The sequence below is a fragment of the Ciona intestinalis genome, chromosome 2 (genome assembly GCF_000224145.3).
Source record: "Ciona intestinalis chromosome 2, KH, whole genome shotgun sequence".
In the NCBI taxonomy this organism is placed as follows: Eukaryota; Metazoa; Chordata; class Ascidiacea; order Phlebobranchia; family Cionidae; genus Ciona; species Ciona intestinalis.
In genome coordinates this window covers 1,841,307-1,865,576 of record NC_020167.2, presented here as the reverse complement: position 1 = coordinate 1,865,576, position 24,270 = coordinate 1,841,307, and the positions used below count along the sequence as shown (strand labels likewise).

The window sequence follows — 24,270 nt, the reverse complement described above, 5'->3', positions numbered from 1 at the left end:
TATTATTTAAAACTTGCGCCTATAGATTTGTGTGGTGCTACTTGTTAGCGAAAATTGTTTTCAGCTGATAAAACCAATTCTCCAAAGTTTAAATTATTTTAGCGTGATTATTCGCGAGGTGTGACTTCGTGATTGCGTGTGTATCTAACAATCTACCGTTTTGGAACCGCTGCAGCCGTGGAACCTGAAATTAAGGTCGGTTGCTTTGATGGCGCTCCAGGCCAGGCGCAGTGGTTTCAGCGATCGAGCAGTGCAGACGCGAAAAAAGGCGACGGCGCCTCGACAAGTAAGCACACTTTGCATTCGAACAGTCGTGGCGCGGACGAGTGCACTGCAGGGTCGAGCGATATGGGTTAAGTTTTCGGGGCGGATGTTATGAAAAGTTTGACATGGTTTACATCCCAGCGTTTATATGCTAAGCGACAGAGCTTGAGATTCTGTTGTAAGAATAAACCGCTAAACTCTGTAGTGAAGACAGATCCGCCGCGGTTATTGTAGCCAGGGTTTTAAACTGTTGGTTTGGATTGTACGGGATTTTTTACTAAATTAATGGTTCGTACTTTTTGCAGATTATTAGTTAAAGGTTTAGTTACAGAAGATTGGCATAATGTACAAGCTGTCTATTTTGAACATGCTCAAATACTGTGTTTGGGCCGTCGTGATCTTCGTGTTTCTCCAGGCCGGAGAATCGAGCGTCGAAGCCCGCAGAAGAAAACGAAAAGGAGCCGATGTGTCAGGTCCACCATCCCGACGTCATCGCAAACATAATAAACTGAACAGAAACAATCACCATGCACTTGATAGTTCGTTGACGAGTACCAAAACAGATGACACCCATACGAAAACGATAATTGACCAATACATTAAATCGAGAAGACGAGGAAGCCGGAAACAAAGCAAGAGTTACACTGTTAAGAAGTGGACGGAAGCAAATGTCACTGTCGGCACGAAGGTTGACGAATTAAGCCTGAGCAATTTGGAGCAGTCTCTCGGGAAGTTCGGCCATCATTCGCGCAGGGAAAACATTGTTGGAAGAGTCATCCACATCACCGATCCTGGATTGGAAAACAGTCATCACGGATGCGGACACACCATGTCAAACCGACATATGATCCCGAATAATGAAACTTGGGTGGCGCTCATTAAACGAGGTTACTGCTACTTCTTCAACAAAATCAAGCTCGGCGAAAGATACAACGCAAGTGCCGTGGTGATCTACGATGACAAGCCAGGAAAAATTGAAATTATGAACACTATAGGTGAGTCGGCTTGTTTGTGATGTATTTTTGGGTAGCGTAACGAACTTGACCGCGAATGGTGCTTGCTTATTAACTGAGCTGTGCACAACAGCGGATTGGTTAGCAATTACCAAGCGGTGACGTAAATTTGTCTGATTGGTTAATGAGACGGTTTCACGGTCGGTGCGATATTGTGATGGTACGACGAACTTGCCAGTCGACCATCCGGTCTGTTGTTGTTGAACCTGCGAGGATGAAGCTTCCGCTTACACATCACATTGTTCTCGAACAATTGGCATTGTCTTTGCGTGCAAGGCGGCTACGTGGTTGTAGCGGCGGCGGCAATTATTCGTCGCACTCGGCTGTGGTTATACGTTAATGCGCGCTAATTCGGTGAGCTTAGATTTTAAACCTTTCAAAGACAAGGCTGAAAATGGCGGCACTTTATGACGACAAAACCGCGCGTCATGCATCAATGCACGCAGCGTTTCTAAGTAAACATCACTTAAAATGCCGCAGCGAAATCCCTTCCTTAGCATAGTAGGTCATTGTTTCGACTCCCCAATTTAAAATCATAACGAATCGAATATCTTGTGGCATGATTTATAATGTCACTTGCGACCGCCAGAATGTGGCAACTCACTTCTACCATTCCGGGACGACCCGACGTTGAAATTGCCGGCTTAATATTTGCTTAGCCGTGTCACTCTATACGATGTACACACACAGCTCGGCGTTCCCCCTACAGTGTTTTAAAGTCATAACGATTCGATACGCGTCGCCCAGAGTTGCCTATCTTCTGGTTTCGATCGATGTGAGTGGAAGCCTCATAAGCAAGCGAATCGTTTCTTCGCCATATGCGGTTACTTTAAATTTAAATATTTGTCCGAAATTACCTTGGTATGTGTTTGTTTTTTCATTAACTACGAAAGTCAAGAGCTTTAGTTTCGGAGACCGCTGAAACCGAACCCCAAACTAATATTGCGAAGCAGTTTGTCATTCCTTGGGCCTTGTATAGCTACTTGGTAGTAACCGTTCATGCTTCTTTCGGCGAGACGATTTTACCGTGTGAACCTTCCGACGTTGGACGTGTTTACCCACCGCAACGAGAATGCAAGTGGCCAATCTGGGGTTAAATTAGCCGTGCTCTCTTTTGTGCCGAGCTATTGACTAACACAAACAGCCCGTCAGTACTTTCGCACTGGTATCCAATTCCTGGGTATGTGGTTCGAATTGCTGGGACAACCGGGGAGGTCTTTTAACAACAAAACCGCCATAATTGAATTTTTATGAACGATGTCAGTGTCGCATCTGCTAACCCAGCAAATTAGACTTGAGTGGGCCGGCGGTCGCGTTTTATGGCGCAATAAAGTCCATTATAATGACTCATATCGGCGTTAGAACTGGATAGTCTAGGTTAGAGCTTTTACGATTTGAATCCATCAACGTAAAGACATCATGCCACGATCAGACGACACCCCGCGAAGTGCAGTCTGCAATTGGCCGCTGATTTATCGCCCATTGTTTCAATAGCATCGTCACAAAAGATTTTCGAGCGGACTAGGCAGCGGGAGGCCGACATGGTTTTGCCCATTCGTCACGCGTCACCGGACAGGGTCGTGAGGTCACTCGATCGTAAATGAGCACTGTTTCGTAATAAACTTGCTGGTTCGCGCGAATGCGGTTTCGACGCATCCATTTTTCTACCATCTCGGCGGCGACCACCCGTACCGCCTATCGGGTACGTTCAAAGCCCCAGTAAAGCTGATATCAGGAGTTTTTATACTCTTTGTAGTTTTAAACGCAAGTAATACTAACTTATCGCATACCGCTGACATTATGCGGTGAATTTAAGAATGATTCATTCGCCGATCCTTGAGTTTTCATCTCCTATGAAAACCAAATGTCCGCCATCAAAGCGAGACACGTTCATAGATTCAACCGTTTGTGATTTTAACTCTTGCTTCTAAAGTAATCCGCCCATCAAAGGCACAATGGCCCCAATTTTTGCAACAAACAAGATTCACTGTCGCCCGATAGTCGCCACTTCTCCTCTTATGACGTCGCAAACACTTGTCCCATTGTGGCAGCTCGATGCACGCGACGGCAAGACGGCGATATCACGACCGCCACTCTTAGTTGAGAGCCTTGTAACAACTAACAGGTGGAGTCGTAAGTGAAACTGACGGGAAACCGAAGTTGTTCAAGCCACCTGACAAGAGCAGCACGACCACCTCCACGATAATTTCGCTGTTTGTTGAGATTGATGCGCGGATTATACACGCGGCTGTTCGTCCCATTTCGAAACGAGGAAATCCACCAGGCTGTAGAAACAACTAGCGCAACACGCCGGGCGGCGATTAACGTTTTGTGACGTCACACAGGATGTGGACGATCGCGAGTAACACGGAATCGATATTTGCGAGGGCTTAAAATTCTCGTCGACGTAAAACAGGAAACTGTTGGTGGAGAAATTGGTTTGTCGTGCGAACCTCAATTCACGTTTGTGTTCGTTGTCAGTTAGCTTGAGAATCGAACTGGTTTTATCTATATTACCGAACCAATGTGGTCCAATGTGCCCGTATGTTAGCTGGATTGTTGGCCTGTCGACGCGATTCGCAAACGTTTTTTCCGTGACTGAGCTCACGCGGTTGCTAAGCGGTATACATCCTTTGAACATAGTCACTGGACATTACCAGAAGTGAGAGCCCGCTCGTAAAAATAGTTTCCTTTGATGAAGCCGTCTTACTGCATGTTAGGCTATAGCGCTACAAGGCCTTAGACACGAACCCAGTAATTACGGCCTGCACGTCACGGCGTTACAATAGCGAGCACTTTGGTATGAAAATTGCAGCATTTTCGTATCGAGAGATGTGCGGAAAGTAAGCCAGTATTCTGCTCTCTCGTATTGACGAAATATTTTCTTGCGATCGAGTTGACACGAAAACCGCATCTTATCGAAATCTGTGTTAATTGGAACGATCGAATGTAAATTGGCGTGAAAGTTACACTATAGTATGGTCGGTACTTTCTTCTCGAAAACCTACTTTTATGTTTAATGTTAGTAAATATGTCACATAGGGTTGAGATAAAACCGAGTCGATCGGTCGTCCTAATCAAATCTCTGTTCCCAGTATCTAGGTTATTCTGATACCCTACATGCCTTGTCCATTAGTTTGCTTAGTTACTTGTCTAAAATTGGCTTGTTTGGGCGATAAGGCTCGACATCGGATCACCGACGATCGCCACAGTCCACAAGCCGGTTATCTGCCGCATTTATCGGGTTATTAGCGAGCGTTTTCTTCATGACGAATCAGACATAGCCCAAATCTGTCAGATTGCTGATAGCAAAGGCCATCGTTTTGCGCAAAATAATAAGTCTCGACTAGGAGCTTTAAAAAGCAGCTCCTTTAAAACTCGTTAAGTTTTTAACCCTCCCCGCAAATAAATCGACCGATCGCTGCCAATGACGTCACCATTCTTTGATCAACAAAATACCCATTGTTCAAGTGCATGGTTACGTCATGGAACGAATGATGCTAAGCGAAAGAGGCAAGCGCTAACCACAGCAAAGAGGAATTTTCAGGGTAAGACCAAATCGGTGGTCGCCTAATGGAAAACTGATTTTGTTAAGAATCGCTCGAAAGTTGATAATCGTCGAATCCAACGCAATCTAATCGAGAAAAGTGCTAAGTGGCAAGTTAGCGGCCGTGTTCACCCAGAAGGTTGTCGTGTAGAAGTGGCTCGCCTATCTGAAACCGAATCTCGTGGCAATTAGCCGAGCGCTCAGCTTAGGAATTTTCTCATTACGTTGCTTTGCGGCTGCTACGTAATCCTCGCTGGCAACGTTATAGGCGATGATGTCACCCGCAACAGCAAACAACAATCGGTCACTGACTTTGTCGAAATTTACGATATTTGCGTCTTGGCGCCGAAAACCGCATGCTTCACACCAGGCTTAAAATTAATTAAACTCTCTTCGATTTCGGTAATCGAACCGAACGAAACCAACAATTTAGTCGCCCGCCCTGTAACTTCGTCTAAAATTAAAACTTCAAATTTAATAAAGCTAAATCGGCACCGATACTTTGATATTTAATACCCAAACCATGTCTATATAATGTAATTAGAAATGTAACGCGTGCCTTTCTTTTACAGGAACCAATGTCGTTTCTTTGATGATTAGCCACGAAGCTGGGATTAAGTTCGCCAAGCTCGCTGACTCTGGCCTCAACGTTTACATGAACATTACTGTGGGCCGTGAGATGCGCGATAGAGTCAGAGAGGTCTACAAGCAGCCAGTTGTATCCACATACACGGCACCAGAGGCAATCGTAAGCACGCTGGGGGTAGAAGGAGGATCCGGGAGTCGGATCTCGCCGAGTCTTCCTGCAATCTTAACCCTTGTTGCGACTCAGCTCTTTTTTGTACTTTGTGTGCTTAACGAAAGATGAAATTGATTCAAAAGAGACTTACGAAAGTTCCTCATTCGTGACGTCATCGGTGACGTCACTAAAGCAACTGGCCCGCGAAGAGGAGAAAAGGGTTTTCTATATTGCAGTGGAACGTTCGTATCAGCGTGATTTTTATTTTATTTCAAAGTATATGACTTTATCAAGATAAGTCCATCGGTGCATGCCAAACACATTACAACTTTCCTTCGCGATCACCTACCTCACACATTGCATGTAAAAAGAAACGCCTGCAGTAGTTTTCATCGGAAGCTCAACTCAGTGTGTTTATGCATGCAACTTTTGTCACTAGTCACTTTCACACTTAGATGTATTTTTATGTCACTTTAAGTTTGCGACCACGCGTATATACTTTTGTGTTTCTTTCACATATGGCGTCCACAACATACGCACCACTTCTAGTTAGTTTGATTATCATATTCACTCAACTTGATCATCAGCCACACACGCATGTTTGATACTTAAGGAGTTACACAAGTTCCCGTTTTGACTGTTTTCCTTGTTCGTCAATCTTTTTAGTGTCGTTTTAATAGTTTTTTTTGTTAATTTAGAACTGTAATTTGATATCGCAAATTTTTGGTATGAATAAATCAATATATATATATAAATTTTAGTCCGTTCTTGGGTAAAAATATGTGAGTACAAACTAGAAAATTTTCATATGTGTATGGGAGGCCAATCTATAAATAAAATTATTTTTTGATTAAAATATGTGTGAGTCAGACTGTGTAACTGTGATGATATAATGCTGTCAGTTACCGTGGGACAGATTGTGTTCTCAAACAGAAGTTTTCCGGTAATAAACACGAGACAATATTGTACCAGACGTCCTTACGTAGGAGTTCGTATTGTTTGGGACCAAATGTGTCGTTTCTTGAGAGCGAAGCCTCTCGAAAACGACACCTTTTAGCGTTAGTGTGTCTTCACCCAGCAGAGTTGGCTACTTGGCAAGCATGCTGAATCACGTAGCTTGCCTTAACCTTTTCGTAATAATTACTACAATGACGAAATGATACGTAACAAAAGAAATCATGGTTTCCAGTTTCATCGACATGTACTTAAATGTTTCTTGTTTGCCTTTAGACATCTTAAAAAGTATTCAGTTAAATGCCCCTGATGTGTTTGATTTTGCAGTGCGCGTTTTCAAAGTAATATGCGTTTGACATTGACGATGGTTGAGCTAAAGATTAACTTAAAAAAATGTCTATGTATAAGTATGTGTTCTGCAGCTCTGGTATACTGGGTTCGTTCTTGTATTAAAGTTTTTCTGGATATTTTAAATCGAGTTGTTATTAAAAAGCCACATTGGTGTAGACAGGAGCATTTTCGGTACAAGATAATACCGTTGCGACCATGATTATACGATAGCTTGCTTTCTCTGTTTAGTCAGACAGTCTTTAGGTTAATTCAAATGTGGCATTTTGTATTTGTCAAGCAGACGGCAGACAAGAAAAATATTGATGCTTGCCCGTAAAAACACTTTCTGCTTTTATGGCTCGCAAAGTAACGGCTTATAATAACATTTCGAGGGATTGGCAAACTCGTCACGAGGCACGTTAACGTCTTTGTTGCGAGGTATGTTTTGATTCTAAATTGTTTAAAATCTATTTTCAGCCCTTCATAAATGCTGTTTGTTTTGTGCTACAGTTTGCTAAGTGAACAGCCGAGGTCTTAACTACGGTACACAAAAGCACGTGTTACGTTTTAAATTCGTCACTTAAAAAAAACACATTAAAAGGGCAAGAAAGCAACGCACCCACATATAGCTGTTGACAGATTCGGGCTCCCGGAAGTTATTAAAGCAAAACCTAATTTACAACGAGGTTTTTATCACCTTAGGAAAACACCGCTTCGATTCCAACCAAAATGACAGGATGGCCCGTTTTTTTCTTTATTTATACATTCTTTTGGATTCAACAATCAATGGTTATGGGCGAGGAAACAAAATCAGGTTTAATTTTTACTTTTTTTGTTAATTACTAAATTCACTGTTCGACACGATAAGAAAAGTTTCCGGTATTAAATTTCTCGGAATAACTTTAATTGGGCGCTGATATTTGATACAAAGTGGCAGGTCACGCTGCCAATCTTAACCCATTGGTGGTTTCGTGTGTATGTACACCAAATCTAAATTAATCTTTGCGTCAAGTGTCGATCTATGATAATTGTGACATTGTTGTTATTCAGTGGAATAGAAGCGCGCATAGGGTTCGGATAATTTCATTCATAGTTTTGTTATTTCGGGCGCAGAGAACGTGTTCGATATTCATACACGGATGGTAGACGCTCACAACGCCCTCTTGCGATACCATTTGACGTCACCGGCAGAACTTGAACGCTCCTGTTTCAGCGGCAAGTGCGAATACAAGAAAGTGCTAGAGCTCCTCAGTAACCCTGCACAAGCGGTATGGATAGCAAAACCTTCAAATTAATACTAACCATGCAGCTCCTACACGTCTAACACGCAATAACCATATCCGATACCATTTTACCCGTTGTTTAGAAATAAACAGTTTTACATTTGTTTGGATTCCACGACCTCCCGAGTCATTATAACTCGATCCCCCAGTCGATATTGTTGCACTGTCCTTGACCCGTACTTGAACCTGGCACCCACGACGACAATTGTATTTTTACTATTGCTTGGCTCGTTGGCAGTACATCAGTACATGGCATGCGGCTGTGTGGTGCATATAACAGACCATGTTTGTTTAGAAATTGTAGGTTGTTTTTCGCATCCAAATATGCGACACGACGCTGTATTTGACCTTGCTAAGTTTGTGTTGCTAAGCTACCAACAAAAAATATCACCGAGACGACGTAATCGGACACGGCAGGCCATGTGACCCCTGGCGAAGGTCGTTAAGGCGTGACGAAGTATTCTTAAAAATACATTACGCAATAGCTTCTTCGAGAATGAAGAATAACGATTCGTTAAAATGTACATTTTACAAACAGGGACAATACTGGAGTGTGCTAAACTGCGTCAAGTTTGGAATCACATGCGGTCGTAAGTGAACTTATTTTATGTTTTCAAATTTATTAGATTATGTTGGTTAATTTATAGACGACGGAGCATGGCTGCCGTGGCAAAAATGGGAGGAGTGTTCAGCCACTTGCGGAGTAGGAGAGCAGATTCGTTGGCGAGAGTGTGATCAGGTTGAGTTATGGGGTGAAAGGTGCGAATCTAGCTACACACAAGTAAGAAATTGTACTCGTGTTCTACCAATGCACTGCGCAGGTAATTACATTTGTTAAACAGTGAGCTCGTCAAACTTATACCGCATTCCAATGCACCTAGAAAACCCTTCCAAACCTGACACCTGGGGAGGCTGGGAAGAGTGGAGTGATTGTGACGTCACGTGTGGTAACCAAGGTCGCGTCAACCGATCACGTGATTGCCTTCCATTCCACGACGAATCGTTTTGCGTTGGTGATAGTACAGAGTCGAGAGGTTGTGCACACAAACCAACTTGTCCTGGTAATTTTGTTGCTTATATATTTTACAACACTTTATGGTTACGTAAAGCCGGTGTATACATTAAAGTTTACCGTATATATACGGAGAAGTATAATTATACTGACACTATAAAAGACGTATAGCGGCTTAACCTCTGCCCGGCTGTATGACAGTGTTAAACAAGGTCAACGTTAATCAAATTTCGCGCCCAATTATCGGATTTCGTCAAACCGGCTTAACTGATTCGCACACCTGCAATTACCGCAATAATTACTGTGAGTCTCTCGTCCGCATCTTGTCTTGCGACGATAGCCTGACCTCTATTTGTTTTATTTGATGTTTCATGTCACTGTTCGGCTTAGCTGATATCTCAACCAAGCTTATAATCTCCAACAGTTGACGGCGGTTGGTCGAACTGGGATGAGTGGTCCGGTTGTCAGGTGATGACGTGCGGTCGAGGTTGGCGCATGCGCACAAGGTCTTGCACCAATCCGCGCGCAAAGGGAACTGGGAAACTGTGTCCTGGCCCATCATCCCAACATTTAGCATGCGAGGGTGAGCCATGTATTGGTAAGTTAATAACAACATTCGAAGAAATGATTTGCTACACGGAAACATTCTTTACGCAATTATGTTTCTGCAGTTTCAGAACGACCAATCATTGCTCATATAACTGAACATAGCTCTATTCTTTACCCCGATCAACCCCCAGCTTCTTTCCTCTCTGTTGTCCTCCGATTTCGACCAATAAGTTCGCAAGGCACTTTGCTTCGTTACAGCGGAATTTCAAAGGATTACGTCACCCCGACAACGTCACAACTTGTCACCGTCGAAAATCCAACTACAAAAGCTAAAAAATTTAACGATGATTTCGTTGTACTGAAACTGGATACAAGCGGCCATGTTACGATGACGTCATCCATCAATGGATCTGACCTCGTGAAAATCGAATGCGGAAAGTTTAAGGTTTGTTTCAGTTTTAATACATAAAAACAACTGATTAATCGCTGAAACAACAATTTAAGGTCGCAGAGTGGAACGTTGTGCGATTTCTGATGGTCAGTGACGTCATCAACGTCCGGGTAAACAACGGCGAAAACATGATTGCCACTCTTCAAGACACGCCAGGGAAAAATCCTGCAACATTGAATAACTCGTCAGCAAACTGGTGGAACGGATTGTGGGGATTTATTGACGGAAAGTCCGCCCAAGCTTCGAAAGCGTTGCTTCGAACCCGAGCTATTCTTCCCTCATTTCGTGGGACTCTGGGCTTAGGAAAAGTGCGTAACACTGAAGTTGGTGTTAGAGGTAGGTTCTAGTATAGTAGCTATTTCTTTACATTTATGTTGTCTTTATAAAACAACATAGTGTAGTAACTATGGTTTGATATTATTTCAATAAACAGGTTACATTTCCCGGCTGCGAGTAAACTATGAAGATTTTAGTTTCACAACCGTTAGTAATTCCCCAAGACCAAAACACGCACGACCTCTTGCTAACAAAGGAGTTGAACTTCTATCCACCAATGAAAACCACAGACCAGAAGGAGCAAGACTTTTATATTTCAATGGACAGACAAGGTGACCATAGAAAGTTTCAAAATATCCTCTACATAGTCGTATTCTTTACTTTCAGGGTCCACATTCCGTTTACACTTAAGTGGTGGAGTGACCATGGAGAACCGTTCACCTATACAGATAATTTTACCTATAGTGACGTCACAAGCTATGACCTCGCGACCCTTGAAGTGACCTTTAAACCTTACCACAAAGATGGAATAATTTTGTGGAACAGGGGTACGTATTCGTTATAACACCCTAATCGAGTGTGGCCTGCTGGTTCCGGGGTAGCAACACTTAGAATTAATTAAAATTCGCATATGTATAAAGTGGGCCGTACGAAATAATGCTTTGATATATAACAAACCTGCTGGAATTAAAATAACATATGTTGAAATAATAGCCAGGAGTTGGTCCCGTAGCCGTATATATCCATTTATCAATTATTATTGTTTTCAACATTATAGTTAACTGGTGGGTTATAATAAAGTAAGTTATAATGCAATCTTAGCAATCATTATATTTTTGCAACTCTTTATCGTATATGTCTGTCGCTGCTTGTTTCTGTACAGTTTATCTATATTGTCTGCTGTTTCACTTTTTGCTTATTTTCGTTTAGGATCTAAAGACAGGGCGAGTCAGTTAAAGCTGACAATAGAAGACGGAAAACGAGCAAAGTTTGTCGCCGCTCATGGAGGACTGATGAAGATGTTACTAAGTGATGACGTCATTCGAATACGTCAGTGGAACAAAATCGTCCTACAATTTTTAAGGTGAAAATATTTTGAGGTTTGGATTAGCTTGGACTTTTCGCTGCTACTAAATTCACAGGGATGGAGAAACGAGAATGCGAGTAAACAATGGAGCGATTCGAACCGTTGTGATTCCGACGATCACGGAACAAAACAAGCCAGGGTTGATACTGGTGTTGGGAGGCGCCCGAAAGGTGAAGCATGTTTGGCTTGAATTCTGTTGACTTTACCACACGTTTTGCTATTATTACATTCAATATACAAGTGACATTATGGTGGACATCAAAATAAGTCTCAGAGATTGTGGATAATAGAATCATCAATGGTGATTGATTGACGAAATATTAACTCGTTTATTAGAATCTGTTCGAGTACAATGTCGCGCGACCCCTTAGCGCCACTGAGCGGACGGGTGCGCCTTTCAGAGGTTACATATTCAGCTTGAAGCAAAATGGCATCGAAACAATGATTGACGGGCGTGGAAATATTGACGTAGAAGGCCGACTCACGTCACTCTTTGCAACTAAACCAAGTAATGGTTGTTCCTAAAGACCTGAAATTTACCATGTTATGACGGTCTTGGTCATGTTATTCCAGCTGTCAAAACAAACCGTAATATTCAAATAGAATAACATATAGTATTGTTTTTTTATCTAGTATCGTGGAAATTCTGGTATTTTGCACCAATCACTACAGAAGATACGTCACAAACTACTTCTCGTCAGTTGCATTGCTTCTTGCCTTTGTCGAGTGACGTTACGTCGTCGATCACGTGGTTTAAAGATGAAATTCCGGTAGAGTTTTGTCATTTTTACCAAGTTTATACCCAGTAGGTATATTGTATCCAGGTAGCGGGGAACCCTCAATTTGCGGTACAACATACAACAACAGCTAGCCAGATTCAATCTACGCTAATTTTGAACCCGTCGGTTGAAGACAGTAGAGATAAGTCCGGTGCTTTCTCGTGTGTTGCGAAAAGTGGTAACAAAATCTGGGTGATAATCAACCACGTGGTGGCGGTAGTGAACGCAGGCAAGCCATTCCTGTTTTATTTTACATTATAATTTGTCATTGCTATACTTTTGTGGACGATGTGTCCTTAGGCAAGACAGTTAACGCCAATTGCTCCAACCCAGTGGTTACTAATAGGTTGTCCAAATTATCAGCCACACATAAATAAATAAATAAATCCTCAGAATGGGCGAAACGTATTTAGTAAATATCAATTTTCATTTGACTATTCCTCTGTTAATTCTAAGTAAAGTGACAAACTTAGTCATATAGTCATACTATTGAATTTCTTTTAGAAATTATTGCTCCTGGAGGGGCAGCATCTGTACTGAACTTTATAAAGAAAACAACCGGTGTATCCGACACTCTTGCAATTTACATTGCGCTCGGGTCTGTGTCAGGTCTCTGCGTTGTCATCATTTTACTCGTCAGTGTAAAGAACTAGTAAGTTGCTGTTGTCTCTTATAATCTATGGTCCAACCCTGCGTTTTATATTGCTGTTTTGTTTTATTACTAACACTGTTTTGTTTATTATGGACATAAAGTTGGAAGAAAAGAGTACAGCAGAAAAGAAAACTGCTGAACAGCAAGAAAACTGCGCCAAGTTCTGAAAGAAAACCGCTCGTCAAAAAAAAGTTTAAGTAATTGGGAATTTAATTCAATAATATTCAATTTAAACATAATATTTCAGGTCAAAAAAGCGACGTCAGCCAAAACCAAGTACCGGTGGGCGTGGCCAGGAAGAGGACGATGTTGATTGGCTGCTGCAAGCTGAGATTGATAAAGACGTGGATGATGTTGATTTATACGAAGACACAATTTACATGTGAAAAAGAAATTCTATTTACAATGGACTCTTCAAAGAAACGAAACTGAAAAACTGTGCATTTTGTGAAACGAATACACCGCAGAATGTTTTATTTAATCGATTGTTCCTCTTCTAACCTCGTAATCTGGGAAGCAAGGACCTTCTTCATCGGTTGTGTGATAGTCGCAGTAGTTCTCCATCTGTAAACCTAATAACATCACACATTTACCGTTAGGTTCTCCAGTATATAATATTTGTATAACAACAGTGCTTCACAATTAGAAAATTGTTTCCTTTGTTAATACGCAAAATAGTTTAAAAAATTTAACCTTTTTTATTTGGGGAACTTTTAAGTTTCATTTTAGATCATATTTTGTTGATATAGTATTTACACTACCAAACCTGCAACGGTTTCTCTACAAGCTTGATGAAACTGACGGCAGAACTTTGGGCAGAGGATCGGCACCATGCGCTTATGAGGTGGTGTCATCTTGTCAGGGGCATGAAACAACCACCAGCTTCTTGGTGAGCAATGAGCACAGCGTAACTTCATTAGGAGTTTTGCGCAGTTTACTTCTGGAATGTTCTCCACTAACTGATACAACATTTTAAAATAAGTAATTCAGTTACAAACATAAAACAAGATCGATGATCTAAGATTGTAGTATAAACTGTGTTTTATATAGTAAAGTGTGGGAACACGGGGCACATTTTCATTCTATTTTCTCATGCCATTTAGTTGTAAACAAAAAAACATTAAAAAAATTATGAAACCGTATCCTCACGACTCTCATATAGACCAGCACTGCGCAATGTTTAAAACACGATTAGTATATTTGGATGATATGGTTCTAAGGTGGCCCATAACACTATATGTTTACCGAGAAATGACAACAATACCAAAAACATATGGATCACTGTACAAAAAGTGATGGTATACCAGGTATATACAAACTTAAACATGTCCGTACACACCCAATTGGAAGGTCCTACACAAACACGTGTCTTTACTTACTCGTGCTCCAAATAATTCCATCGTTAGATCGTGTTGTGAACAGCAGGATAGAGTCGGGTATTCCTTCCCGCACATAACTCCATGATTTTCAGTTGACAGCTTCACCTCTTGCGGATATTTTCCATCAGCACAATAATGCCATGCACTCTCACTAGCGCGGTGTCGAGCTTCTTTCTTATTCAACTTCTTCCTTTTGACTTTCCTGTGCCTCTTTTTTGTGAAGGTGGAACCCGCATTTCTGACGTCACTGGCAGTGACGTCAAACTCTTCCGAAGATCTGTCCAAATTTGGTGTAGTAGAATTTGTTCGCCCGACGTCGTTGCTTCGATTTTTATGACGTTGTTGGTGCCTGTTTCGAACTTTGCTGCCAGATACGATAACTGTTAGCAAGCAAATCAACAGTAGTGACAGCACCACAACTTGCATGGCAGACATGCTGTTTCTATAACTCTTTGAATTCTATGACCCAATTAAATTATATCATCCAAAATAACAATCCTTAAACTAAAACAATATAAACGGTTATAAACTGATTTGTTATCCAGTCGAAACTTTCCAGCCAACTGATCCTTCGCTAAATCATCGAAATTGTCTCGCGACCTGTTAGTTTTGTATCGCCTTACATATGACGTCACAATCGTTATTGTGCAAAGCATATCACTTTTCGATCTCACTGATTGTATACCTCGCAATGCTTATTGTGGATATCAAATATCGACGACGACAGGAAATTGTCGTCGTGATTCACACATATTCAATCTGCTTCATTAAAATATCTCTAACCCACATCCCCAATCGTCATGAACCACGCAAACACAAAACCTTCGCCACTATTATTGGTTTAATGTTGTGTGCTTGGACCAATTTCGCAGCGGTATGTGCTTCTGTGGTACTTCAGCACAACACAAGGCGATCGTTAAAAACATGGCGTGGCTAGACATATCAGGAAATCATAACAAATTCCCATTAGCGGACTGGAAGAACTCTTCAAAGTTTAAACCCACGTGTACAACTTGGAATGTGAAACGTTTATCGCAAAAGAATACAAATATTTTCAAGCTTCTGTATACGTATTACAATTTTTGAGTATAGTAGAATGGGGGGAGATGGGACACCTTCGGCGCATAATGTCCGAATATCCTGATCCTGTTTTAAACAGTTAACAGCGGTCTAGGGAAGTCTTGAACATATAGTTTTATAATTCTTTAAAAGTTCCTTGTTTACTATCACATTGGACGAGAAAATATAGTAAAAAATGTGTCCCAACTTCCCCCACCCTATCTATATATATGTTTCTGTGTAACAAGCGAAACTTCGAACCCGTTCGTGTGACGTGACCCGCTATAACTTAGGGGATCATTTTTCAGATAGGATTGCGAAATAATTTCGTTGGGTATGTCCGATCGGCTTTACAATTGTCTTAAACCATATAGCCTTGCTGTGAAATGGTGATGATAGTGTAAAATTAGTTTTCGACTAAATGTGAGTTGAATGCGATTATCTAAAAGAATATATTTATTGAGATTTCACCATGTTTAGTGGAACTTTCATAAATGAGCTTCCGAGATATGGTCTCAACTATGCAACCTTTGCTGGGAAGGTTTGGTACGTACTGGTCTATTTGTTCAGGCTAGTAGTGGTCGTGTCGCTGGGTACCGCTGTGTATTACGATGAGCAGGAGCAATTTCGATGCAGCACTGTGATTGTGGGTTGTGAAATGGTATGCTATGACGAGTTCGCCAAGATCTCCCACCTCCGGTTCTGGGCATTTCAAATTCTGGCTCTTAATTTTCCGGTTGTGTTGTTCCACTTCTACGCTGTTTATGAAAGCGGAAAAATAAAGAACAGGAAGCGAAAGAATAGAAACAAGGAAAATAGGGTCGTGTGGAAATTAAACTATCCATCGATGACTCGAGGAAATATAAAAGAAGAGAAAAGGACACGGAAGCGGTTTGTACACAACGAATACGGACGGACAGAAGCCATAGTAATATCATGGAAGATAGAAATTGCATACTTTGTTGCTACTTTACTTAGAGGATTGTTAGAAGCTATGTTCATTTTCTTCGCTTTTATTTTGTTTATGCCAAATCTTATGCAAACTGGTTCGTATACTTTGTTGGACAGTATTTGGGTTGAAGTACCACGCATGTATCAGTGCAGGGGCGAGTCGATATATGTCGCATGTGAACAACATATGCTACCTGGAAACCGAGGTGGCTACGTACCTTGCTGGGTGTCAAGGCCATGGGAGAAGACAATATTCGTCCGCTACATGAACATTATGAGCGCGGTTTGCTTGGTGCTGACATTCATGGAGTCTGTCTATCTCACCACGAAATTTTGTCGAAAATATTTTACCAAGAAACAAAAAAGAACAGTTCCTTATGTGAGTTCACAGAATACACATAAGCTCAAAGCATTGAAAGCTGCCCTGAAGGACTACCCGCCGGGAAATTTCTATCACATTTCAAAGCAAACAAGTTTCAGATTCGCAACTCATTTCTCCTCTGAAGAGTGTAGTCATGAGAAAGGAGTATACTTAAGTATCACCAAGATATAAGTTGTGCCGCTAAATGTTTTTTTTCGTTATGGTCAGCTATTATTTGACCCTGTTGCTGTTTGACATAGCGTTCATTGTTTCAATGAGTATTTAACGCTACTCTAAGCGACCTTTTTTTGTTGAAACAAACATGTGTTTTGTCCTTGGTCACCCTACCTCTCTTTACACAACAATTGAATTCTTTAAGCGCGTGTGTATAATACATCAGACTATACGTTCATTCACTCTGGTTCGTGTCGAATTAATTGAAAAGTTGGCTCCGATTACTCACGAATACGTGTGAATAATTGGTTATGACTTTAATTGGAATTTTAAAACATTATCATGCGATTGATACCGACGCTATCGGAGATTAAATGGCAAGTTATAATGATGCGGTGGCACCATCGAGGTTTATTATGTAGGTAGACAGACTTTGAAGTCATTGCCTAAGCTTTGTAAAGACAACATATTACACGATGTGGAACATATTGGAAAAAGTGTCTGAACAGGTTTCGTTATATGCAACTTTGACCGGGCAAGTTTGGTACTTGCTCGTATATCTCTTTCGTTTGATCGTCGTTGTTACTATCGGCAGCTCCGTATACAGCGACGAACAGTCGGCGTTCCGTTGCAGCACAAAAGTAATAGGATGCGACAACGTTTGCTATGACAAGTTTGCTAAGATCTCACATATTCGGTTCTGGGCATTTCAATTGCTTGCCCTCAGTGCTCCAGTGATCGTCTTCCATTTCTACACGATCCACGTTAAAGGTAGGATCGAAAAACTGAAAGTGAAAGAGCAAGAGGCGATAGAAAGGGAGGAGCAATACCAAAAAGAGCTGACAAAGACGGAAGACACGAGTAAGTGGGGAGTTATCCGAAACAGCGTCAACAATAAAATACAACGGAGGAAAAGTCGCATTGGCAAGGTGAGACCGAAAAAAGTGTATGCGAACACTCAACTTGAAGAGATAACTCTTACACGCGGAATCAAAGTCGCTTACTTTCTCTCTGTGCTCACACGATTCGTGATGGAGATTATATTTCTCTTCCTTGCCTATGACTTGTTCCGATTCGCTGAATACCCGCATACACCTAACGATGGCCGAATAGTGTCCGACGGTAAACGAGTTGCAGGTGTTTTCGATCTCTTCTGGATCCGGGTTCCTCAGCTCTATAGATGCGGAGGAGACAGCGTAAGGTGGGCGTGTGGCCAGCATATGCTGCCAGGTAATTCCGATGCTTATATTCCGTGTTGGGTTTCAAGGCCGTGGGAGAAAACTATTTTTCTCAGGTACATGAACACACTCAGTGTCATTTGCCTTTTTCTTGCACTTGCCGAAATTATCCAAATAGGTATACGCGGGGGACTTGAGTTGGCCAAGAAAAAGTCAAAGCCTCGCCAAGAATTACCTGAAATGAAAATGCTTCTTTCAGACGGATACAAACCTAAACCGATACTAAAAACCCCAAGCATTGGTACCGTCGCCACGGAAACAGAAAGCCCAGCATCACACCCCCGACCCACAACACCACCAACAGAAACATCAACAGCTAACACCGAGACAAGTCCGAAGGAGCTTTTAGATGCACCGCGGAAGGAAAGTGGCAGCAAGCACACTGCAATCAAAGGGCAACGACCCAGCAATCGAAGTGATCTTGATCATAATGAAAGGCGATCCATAACAATGGACGATCTAAAAACAGCAATTTTATTAGGTATGTATACCAGCATCGTTACTTTCATACGCATCACATCGGCTGTTGTAACAATAATTCTACTTATCTTTCTTCCACAGCGAGAAGGAGAAAGCCAAGCCAACCACCAGCTACACGGAGACCTAGCAAAAACAACGAACACAGCAGCAGAAAAACTCACTTTCAAATTCCATACGGTACCCAATCACTTAACCGACCAAAGAAAGTGACGAAGATGCCGTACCGCTCGATGTATCGAGTCGGGAGTATCTCGTTCTCACACTCAGAGGCAGAGGATGATGAGGAGTCTGAAGGATCAGATGAGAGCGCTGAACGCGTTTCCGTCTCGGAGCACTCGGAAACAGAATATGTGTGAATTTTATAATTTTCTGCTCGCACAAAAAAAATAAACTAAACATATAGGAATTACTGCAGCTTAGTTATATACACGATCTGTTCATTGAAAAATGCTGAGAAGCTGAGAACCACACTGTAGTGCGCGGGGCTTGCCTTATTTAAGCTGCCTAATCTTAAAGTCAAAAATTAAATTGTGCTAAAGCACCAAACAGAGCACATGTGTTTCACCAATATACATTTTATTACCATTTTCCTCCTGTCCGAGTGTACGTCATATAAAATTTAGTGCAAAACACAAGGGGCAAGTTGTCAATACGCTAACAAAACCACACCGGTTTTTAAAATAGAAACGCAATATGAAATAAAACACGGTTTATACAAAGTAGTTCTATGCATTTTGATGCAAACTTAACTAATATTATAAACATACGTTTGTTACATTGATCTATAACGTTTAGTCAGGTGTAGGCTATTATATGCTGGTTTGTAAAACCTAGGCAGGGATATCATCTAACTGATAAACAGGATTTACGGCACCAATTGGGGAGAGAGCGAGATGTGATTGATTTTCATCATTGCTTGTCTTGTTTGTATTCTGAGCCTTGCAACATGGACACCAGAAGAAAACCCTCTTGACTATTCGATCGTATGGTTTCAATGAATGCAATGGTGCTGGTAAGAAATCCCAAGACTGTAGCTTACGTGGTAACATCTTTGGTCGCTTGACTTGCAGCACGTTTACCACGATTATAAAAAGAACGATCACAACAACCAATATCATGACTGCTCCCATTGCCCAAATGTGAGCTAAGGACAGACCAAGAATAACAGCAGGAATAATGAAGAAGACGACGATCAGATAAACGACAGCAAACCATCTGTACTTGGCTGTTGTGTTTCCCAGTGCTTTAGCTCCTTTAATCGGGATGTTCCGCATGAACGGGATCGGATACCAGATAATTATCCCGAATATGTTAAAGAAGAAATGACAGAATGCAATCTGTAAAGCATTTGCGATTTCATCTTGAGCGAGTGCTGCTAATATGCTGGTTGTCGTGGTACCAATGTTGGCTCCCAATGTCAGGGGGTACATCCTCTTCAAACTAATAACTCCAACTCCGACAAGAGGTGTGATGGTTGATGTGAATACGGAGCTGCTTTGTACCACAAAGGTGAGACCAGCGCCGACTAAAATCGCGAGATACCCTATTTAAAAACGCTGTAAGTATGAAACATAATTGTGATATAAGTTTATTTTACCTGTAAGCCAACCAAACGGATAGGGGAAGTTAGTGTTAATAACTTTCTTAATAATCTTGGCAACTTTTCCTTTCATCATCGATTGTAGGAGCTTGACCATTGTAATTAGGCAAACACAGAGAATGATCAACGAAACGATAAGAAGGATGGCTCCTACAGCTCCATCAGACATGCCGGTGTTGGCGAACAAGAAATCGCCCGGACTTCGACCTGGCAAAATGGTACTCTCATAATTAAATAAAAACATAAAGCATTTCAGCAATCGTCCTATAAAAGAAGCATCACAGGAATAACCAGTAAAAACAAGAAAAATGAAATAATGGTAGTATGTTTATTATTTTTTTTGAATTTCTAGAGTTCGTCAATAGAAGCCTTTTCGGCGTGAAATGCGCAAATAGACGAATACCCACATGGAATCTTTACATCTCTGGTTATGTTGACGTTCCTCAGTTTGGTTGTATTGATTACAGTCACGTTGCGTACTTCCTCTACGACCATTTTGTGCGAGCCGCAAACTGACTGAAAGAAACATCTGGAACTTAGTGTAGGAAAACTGTGATACTTACGCACATATTACCGAATATTTTCAAAATTAGATTATATGACGATTCCAGGGTGATACTATAAATTTGTATTATGGTACCTTTATTAATTGAAAAAAAAAATACTAAAAGAGTTATTTAGTAATTCACACACCAGATGCTGCTTTACAGATCTACAAACATCTGGCATATAAAGAGGAACTAAAGTTTTCTTAAATACCAATTTACTCCGTGTCTCAATTTACCCCACTATACTTCATATAACAAAGGCAGCCATGTAAACGTATTACCTTTATTATACTTGCGTCTAGTGGCAATGTCTCTCCCTTCGCCACTTTTGTGATGATCTTTTTATTCGCTTTGATAATCTTATCGGTCAAGGGTTTCGTGATCACCTAAGGAATTTATTAACAAAACCATAGAAGTCAAATTTCGATTAATTTTTATTGTTTCATTTTAAAACTAGTTTCGGGTTATTAATTAAAAATCATACGCAAATTGATATTTATCAAATTAAGCTCTAATTGGTAATACTGTGCTACAATTAAAGGGGGATACTGAAAATTCAAAACTAGAGGTATAAATAACTTTAACTATAACCTTTAGGATATTGGGGGAGGTATGCCCCTTGTTAAAACCGGGGATCGATTCAATGATCGCCCTCGTTAGCTTCTCTAGCACCCCAGAGGCGACCTCTAACGGCAGAAGGATGATGACCGCTAACAGGTTAAAGATGTCATGCACGGTTGCTCCCGCGAACGCTCTGTTTAGCACATACAAAAAAGGTTGTTTAATTACAAGAAGTCGAATAAATGAAATATATAAACTATATAATTCAATGACGTTTGATCATTTAGATCATTTGCGGCGAAACACGTTTTACAATTTCAAGTTTTCGTACTTTCGAAACTGGTTGACGTCCACTGATTGGGCGAGAGACACAATAGTGTTTGTGACGGATGTTCCAATATTTGCTCCCATCACTATTGGGATGGCAGCGTGAACAGTTAAGACTGCAACAATGCGTAATATGTTTGATTGATGCAATTAAGCTTTAAAAAAGGCCATGACTTACTATTAGCGCCAACCATGCTGGTTATAATGGATGTCGAGGTGGATGAACTCTGCACAAGAACTGTCACTAGAATACCCACGATAAGCCCAGTCACAGGGTTGGCAAGAAAACTGTGGTTGCTGAATATCGTACCCGCTGTTTTACCAGCTGCCGAAGAAAAAGGTTTACATCGGCCGTGTTCAGTGAGTACACAGAAAACCATGTTAAGCACCACATTTAATGGAGTGTGCAGTTGTTATACAGAGAAAACCTTTATATTTTATAGTTGTATACTTTATGTAGTTACTTACCTAACACTTGAAATGATGAACCCAAAAGACTGAGCGAACATATAAACAAATACAAACAAGTTAGGACTACGATTATTTTGATCGTGGTGAGTAAGAGTGCCTTTACTTTTTGACGGTTGCCCATATCCTTCCATTTTGTGTAATCTGTAGCATTCATGACACATTTATTAAGTATAGAGTTTTACTGCCCCCCCCCCTTTAAATAAAAATTTACAAAATTATAATTAGCATTTTTTTAATGTTGTAAAGAAGTAATTTGTTCTAGGAAACAGCCATTGTTCAACTAAAAAAGATTAAATGCTACAATTAGAGAATATTAATTACCTCCTACGTCATCGACCAATGCCCATGGATCATTCACTGCTTCAATATCCGAGTTATTCTGCTTTGAATTTTGAGCAACCTTCATATCTACACAAAAATAAAATTAACAATTATAAACTCTGTTATAAAATGTTCTCGAATCAACAGAGATACGATTTTTTGGTTTTTCGAGCTGGATCGTCGTAAAATCAAACTAAACGGACTTACCTATACTTAATTTAGCTAAAACTGTTGTTTATCACACCGCAGTAAAGAAGCCTGCACGAACAGATCATAAATAGACGTCAAGGCGTTATTTATTGTTTTGAGTCGCGTGTTTGAGGTGGAGATGCGCCTGTTCGAAACGTGAAGTTTCAGGCAGACACTGGTAAGCAATTTAAATAAAGCTAAAGATACAATCGTTGTTAAGAATGTTTTACATTTTACCTTTTTAAGGAAGTTTAGGTGAATACAGAATTCACGGCAAGCCTTTCACTGTAACGTTTAAAGAAAGTAAAAACCGGATGCGCTAAAGTTTTATAAGTTCAAAAAGTATGTATAGTAAGATGGGGGAAGATGGGACACCTTTTCATTAGATTTCCTCGTCCCATTTAGTAGTAAACAAAGAACAGCCAATGAATTATAAAACCGAATCCTCACAACTTCCATAGAGCGTTGTTAATTGTTTAAAACACGATCAGGATATTTGTATATTATGTGATAAAGGTGTCCCATCTTACCCCACCCTACTATAGATACTATATTTCGAGTATATATATAATATTTTCTTTTGTTTGCTGTCTACCTCCGACAATATATATATACAACAATAAGAGTATGACTTTGTCAACACAACAATATAATCTAAGCTCTAGACTATATATACCTGCTTTATCGGCCGCGACTGCGAATAGTTTTTATAAATTCATATTATGCAGTATACCAATTTTGTAATAACAACTCAGGTGAAAAAACGACTTCGGTAGACAGCGAAACACAGAATCGACTATCTTAGTTGTGGTTGGTCTAAATATGTTGAATTTCCGCCGATTACATCACGAGCTTTTTCCTAATTGATGACGATGTTATGACGAAATGCGCTGACAGCCGCGTGTTCTTTGCGTGGTTGGTGACAAAAGAAAAATGTTCTTTGTGTGGTTGGGGTCGTGAGAGTATTGCGTGTTTATGTGATTGGCCGAAATAGCCTATTCGGTATCACGGTGACGTTTAAGCAATACTTTTAACTGGTTTAATTTATGGAATTTGGTGGTCAAATTTATAGTTCGTATTTAACCAATCTAGCCGAAAACAAAATCTCATGAAATATTTCTTCTTAGTTTTATTCTGGTCTTATTAACCTATGGTCATATACCCTTTTTGCATGGGAAAAAGTTAATGCGAACAGCGATCCGCATTAACTCGTCATATGATAACTCGCTAACCGCGTTATTTTGCATGGTCATTGGTTTATGCGCGTATCAACATTGAATTAGTTTATTTTAGCGCAATATTGTTAATTCTAGTTTATAAAATGGGTTTTGATGCTTAATGGGGTTATTACCAGCTAAAAACTATAAAAATAATACCCGAAAAAGATTAGGCTCTTGAAAGTAAAACTGTACTTCCACCATACTTTTCTTTACTCGCATAATGCGAGTAACATCCAACCTCCTACAGCAGGTAACACGCTGACGTTATGCGTGTTAACTTTGTTTTTGCGAGTAAATATGCGAGTACTTACGCGCATAAAAGTGACCATGCAAAAAGGGTAATAGTTGATGAAAATATTCTCATCAACCAATGTATATATAACTAATTATGGTTATAGTAGTTATATACATTGCATCAACTATGCTAATGTATATTATCAACACACAAGAGAGCA

The 24,270-nt window shown here is 40.6% G+C and overlaps 6 protein-coding genes across 10 annotated transcripts; 4 read left to right on the top strand and 2 right to left on the bottom strand.

Moving 5' to 3' along the window:
- The first annotated feature begins 567 nt into the window (after positions 1-567).
- LOC100175825 lies at positions 568-6,318 on the top strand. The gene is made up of 2 exons (XM_002127934.5): positions 568-1,259; positions 5,397-6,318. Exons 1-2 carry the CDS (start codon positions 608-610, stop codon positions 5,690-5,692), a joined length of 948 nt encoding a protein of 315 aa, XP_002127970.1. The 5' UTR covers positions 568-607; the 3' UTR covers positions 5,693-6,318.
- Positions 6,319-6,474: 156 nt separating this feature from the next.
- LOC100180507 lies at positions 6,475-13,417 on the top strand. Of its 2 annotated transcripts, XM_004225724.3 has the most exons (19): positions 6,475-7,285; positions 7,550-7,661; positions 7,961-8,115; positions 8,669-8,720; positions 8,778-8,951; positions 9,012-9,191; positions 9,567-9,740; positions 9,814-10,136; positions 10,196-10,478; positions 10,576-10,750; positions 10,806-10,966; positions 11,349-11,502; positions 11,561-11,675; positions 11,842-12,013; positions 12,139-12,275; positions 12,330-12,513; positions 12,789-12,936; positions 13,038-13,133; positions 13,184-13,417. In XM_004225724.3, exons 2-19 carry the CDS (start codon positions 7,577-7,579, stop codon positions 13,320-13,322), a joined length of 2,907 nt encoding a protein of 968 aa, XP_004225772.2. In that variant the 5' UTR covers positions 6,475-7,285; positions 7,550-7,576; the 3' UTR covers positions 13,323-13,417. The 2 variants fall into 2 exon arrangements, with proteins under 2 accessions (XP_004225772.2, XP_026696300.1); XM_026840499.1 differs by having other exon boundaries at positions 6,475-7,661.
- On the bottom strand, positions 13,004-14,880 carry LOC100178138 (hedgehog-interacting protein-like). The gene is made up of 3 exons (XM_002127788.4): positions 14,316-14,880; positions 13,703-13,895; positions 13,004-13,508 (listed from the first exon to the last, which is right to left on the bottom strand). Exons 1-3 carry the CDS (start codon positions 14,748-14,750, stop codon positions 13,414-13,416), a joined length of 723 nt encoding a protein of 240 aa, XP_002127824.1. The 5' UTR covers positions 14,751-14,880; the 3' UTR covers positions 13,004-13,413.
- Positions 14,881-15,766: 886 nt separating this feature from the next.
- On the top strand, positions 15,767-17,026 carry LOC101242410 (gap junction beta-2 protein-like). The gene has a single exon (XM_004225723.3). It carries the CDS (start codon positions 15,847-15,849, stop codon positions 16,876-16,878), a length of 1,032 nt encoding a protein of 343 aa, XP_004225771.1. The 5' UTR covers positions 15,767-15,846; the 3' UTR covers positions 16,879-17,026.
- Positions 17,027-17,039: 13 nt separating this feature from the next.
- Positions 17,040-18,985, top strand: LOC100182854 (gap junction delta-2 protein-like). 2 transcript variants are annotated; one of them, XM_026840637.1, is made up of 3 exons: positions 17,040-18,090; positions 18,298-18,579; positions 18,660-18,985. In XM_026840637.1, the coding sequence occupies exons 1-3, from the start codon at positions 17,337-17,339 to the stop codon at positions 18,932-18,934; spliced, it is 1,311 nt and encodes a 436-aa protein (XP_026696438.1). In that variant the 5' UTR covers positions 17,040-17,336; the 3' UTR covers positions 18,935-18,985. The 2 variants fall into 2 exon arrangements, with proteins under 2 accessions (XP_026696438.1, XP_002127805.1); XM_002127769.5 differs by having other exon boundaries at positions 17,041-18,579.
- A 148-nt stretch (positions 18,986-19,133) lies between these two features.
- Positions 19,134-23,406, bottom strand: LOC100178089 (sodium-dependent phosphate transport protein 2B-like). 3 transcript variants are annotated; one of them, XM_026840636.1, is made up of 10 exons: positions 23,272-23,406; positions 22,407-22,493; positions 22,083-22,226; positions 21,793-21,939; positions 21,619-21,730; positions 21,318-21,480; positions 21,008-21,112; positions 20,586-20,694; positions 20,176-20,385; positions 19,134-20,121 (listed from the first exon to the last, which is right to left on the bottom strand). In XM_026840636.1, exons 2-10 carry the CDS (start codon positions 22,489-22,491, stop codon positions 19,409-19,411), a joined length of 1,788 nt encoding a protein of 595 aa, XP_026696437.1. In that variant the 5' UTR covers positions 22,492-22,493; positions 23,272-23,406; the 3' UTR covers positions 19,134-19,408. The 3 variants fall into 3 exon arrangements, with proteins under 3 accessions (XP_026696437.1, XP_002121680.1, XP_026696436.1); XM_002121644.4 differs by lacking the exon at positions 23,272-23,406 and adding an exon at positions 22,614-22,976; XM_026840635.1 differs by lacking the exon at positions 23,272-23,406 and having other exon boundaries at positions 22,407-22,600.
- Between the last annotated feature and the right edge of the window lie 864 nt (positions 23,407-24,270).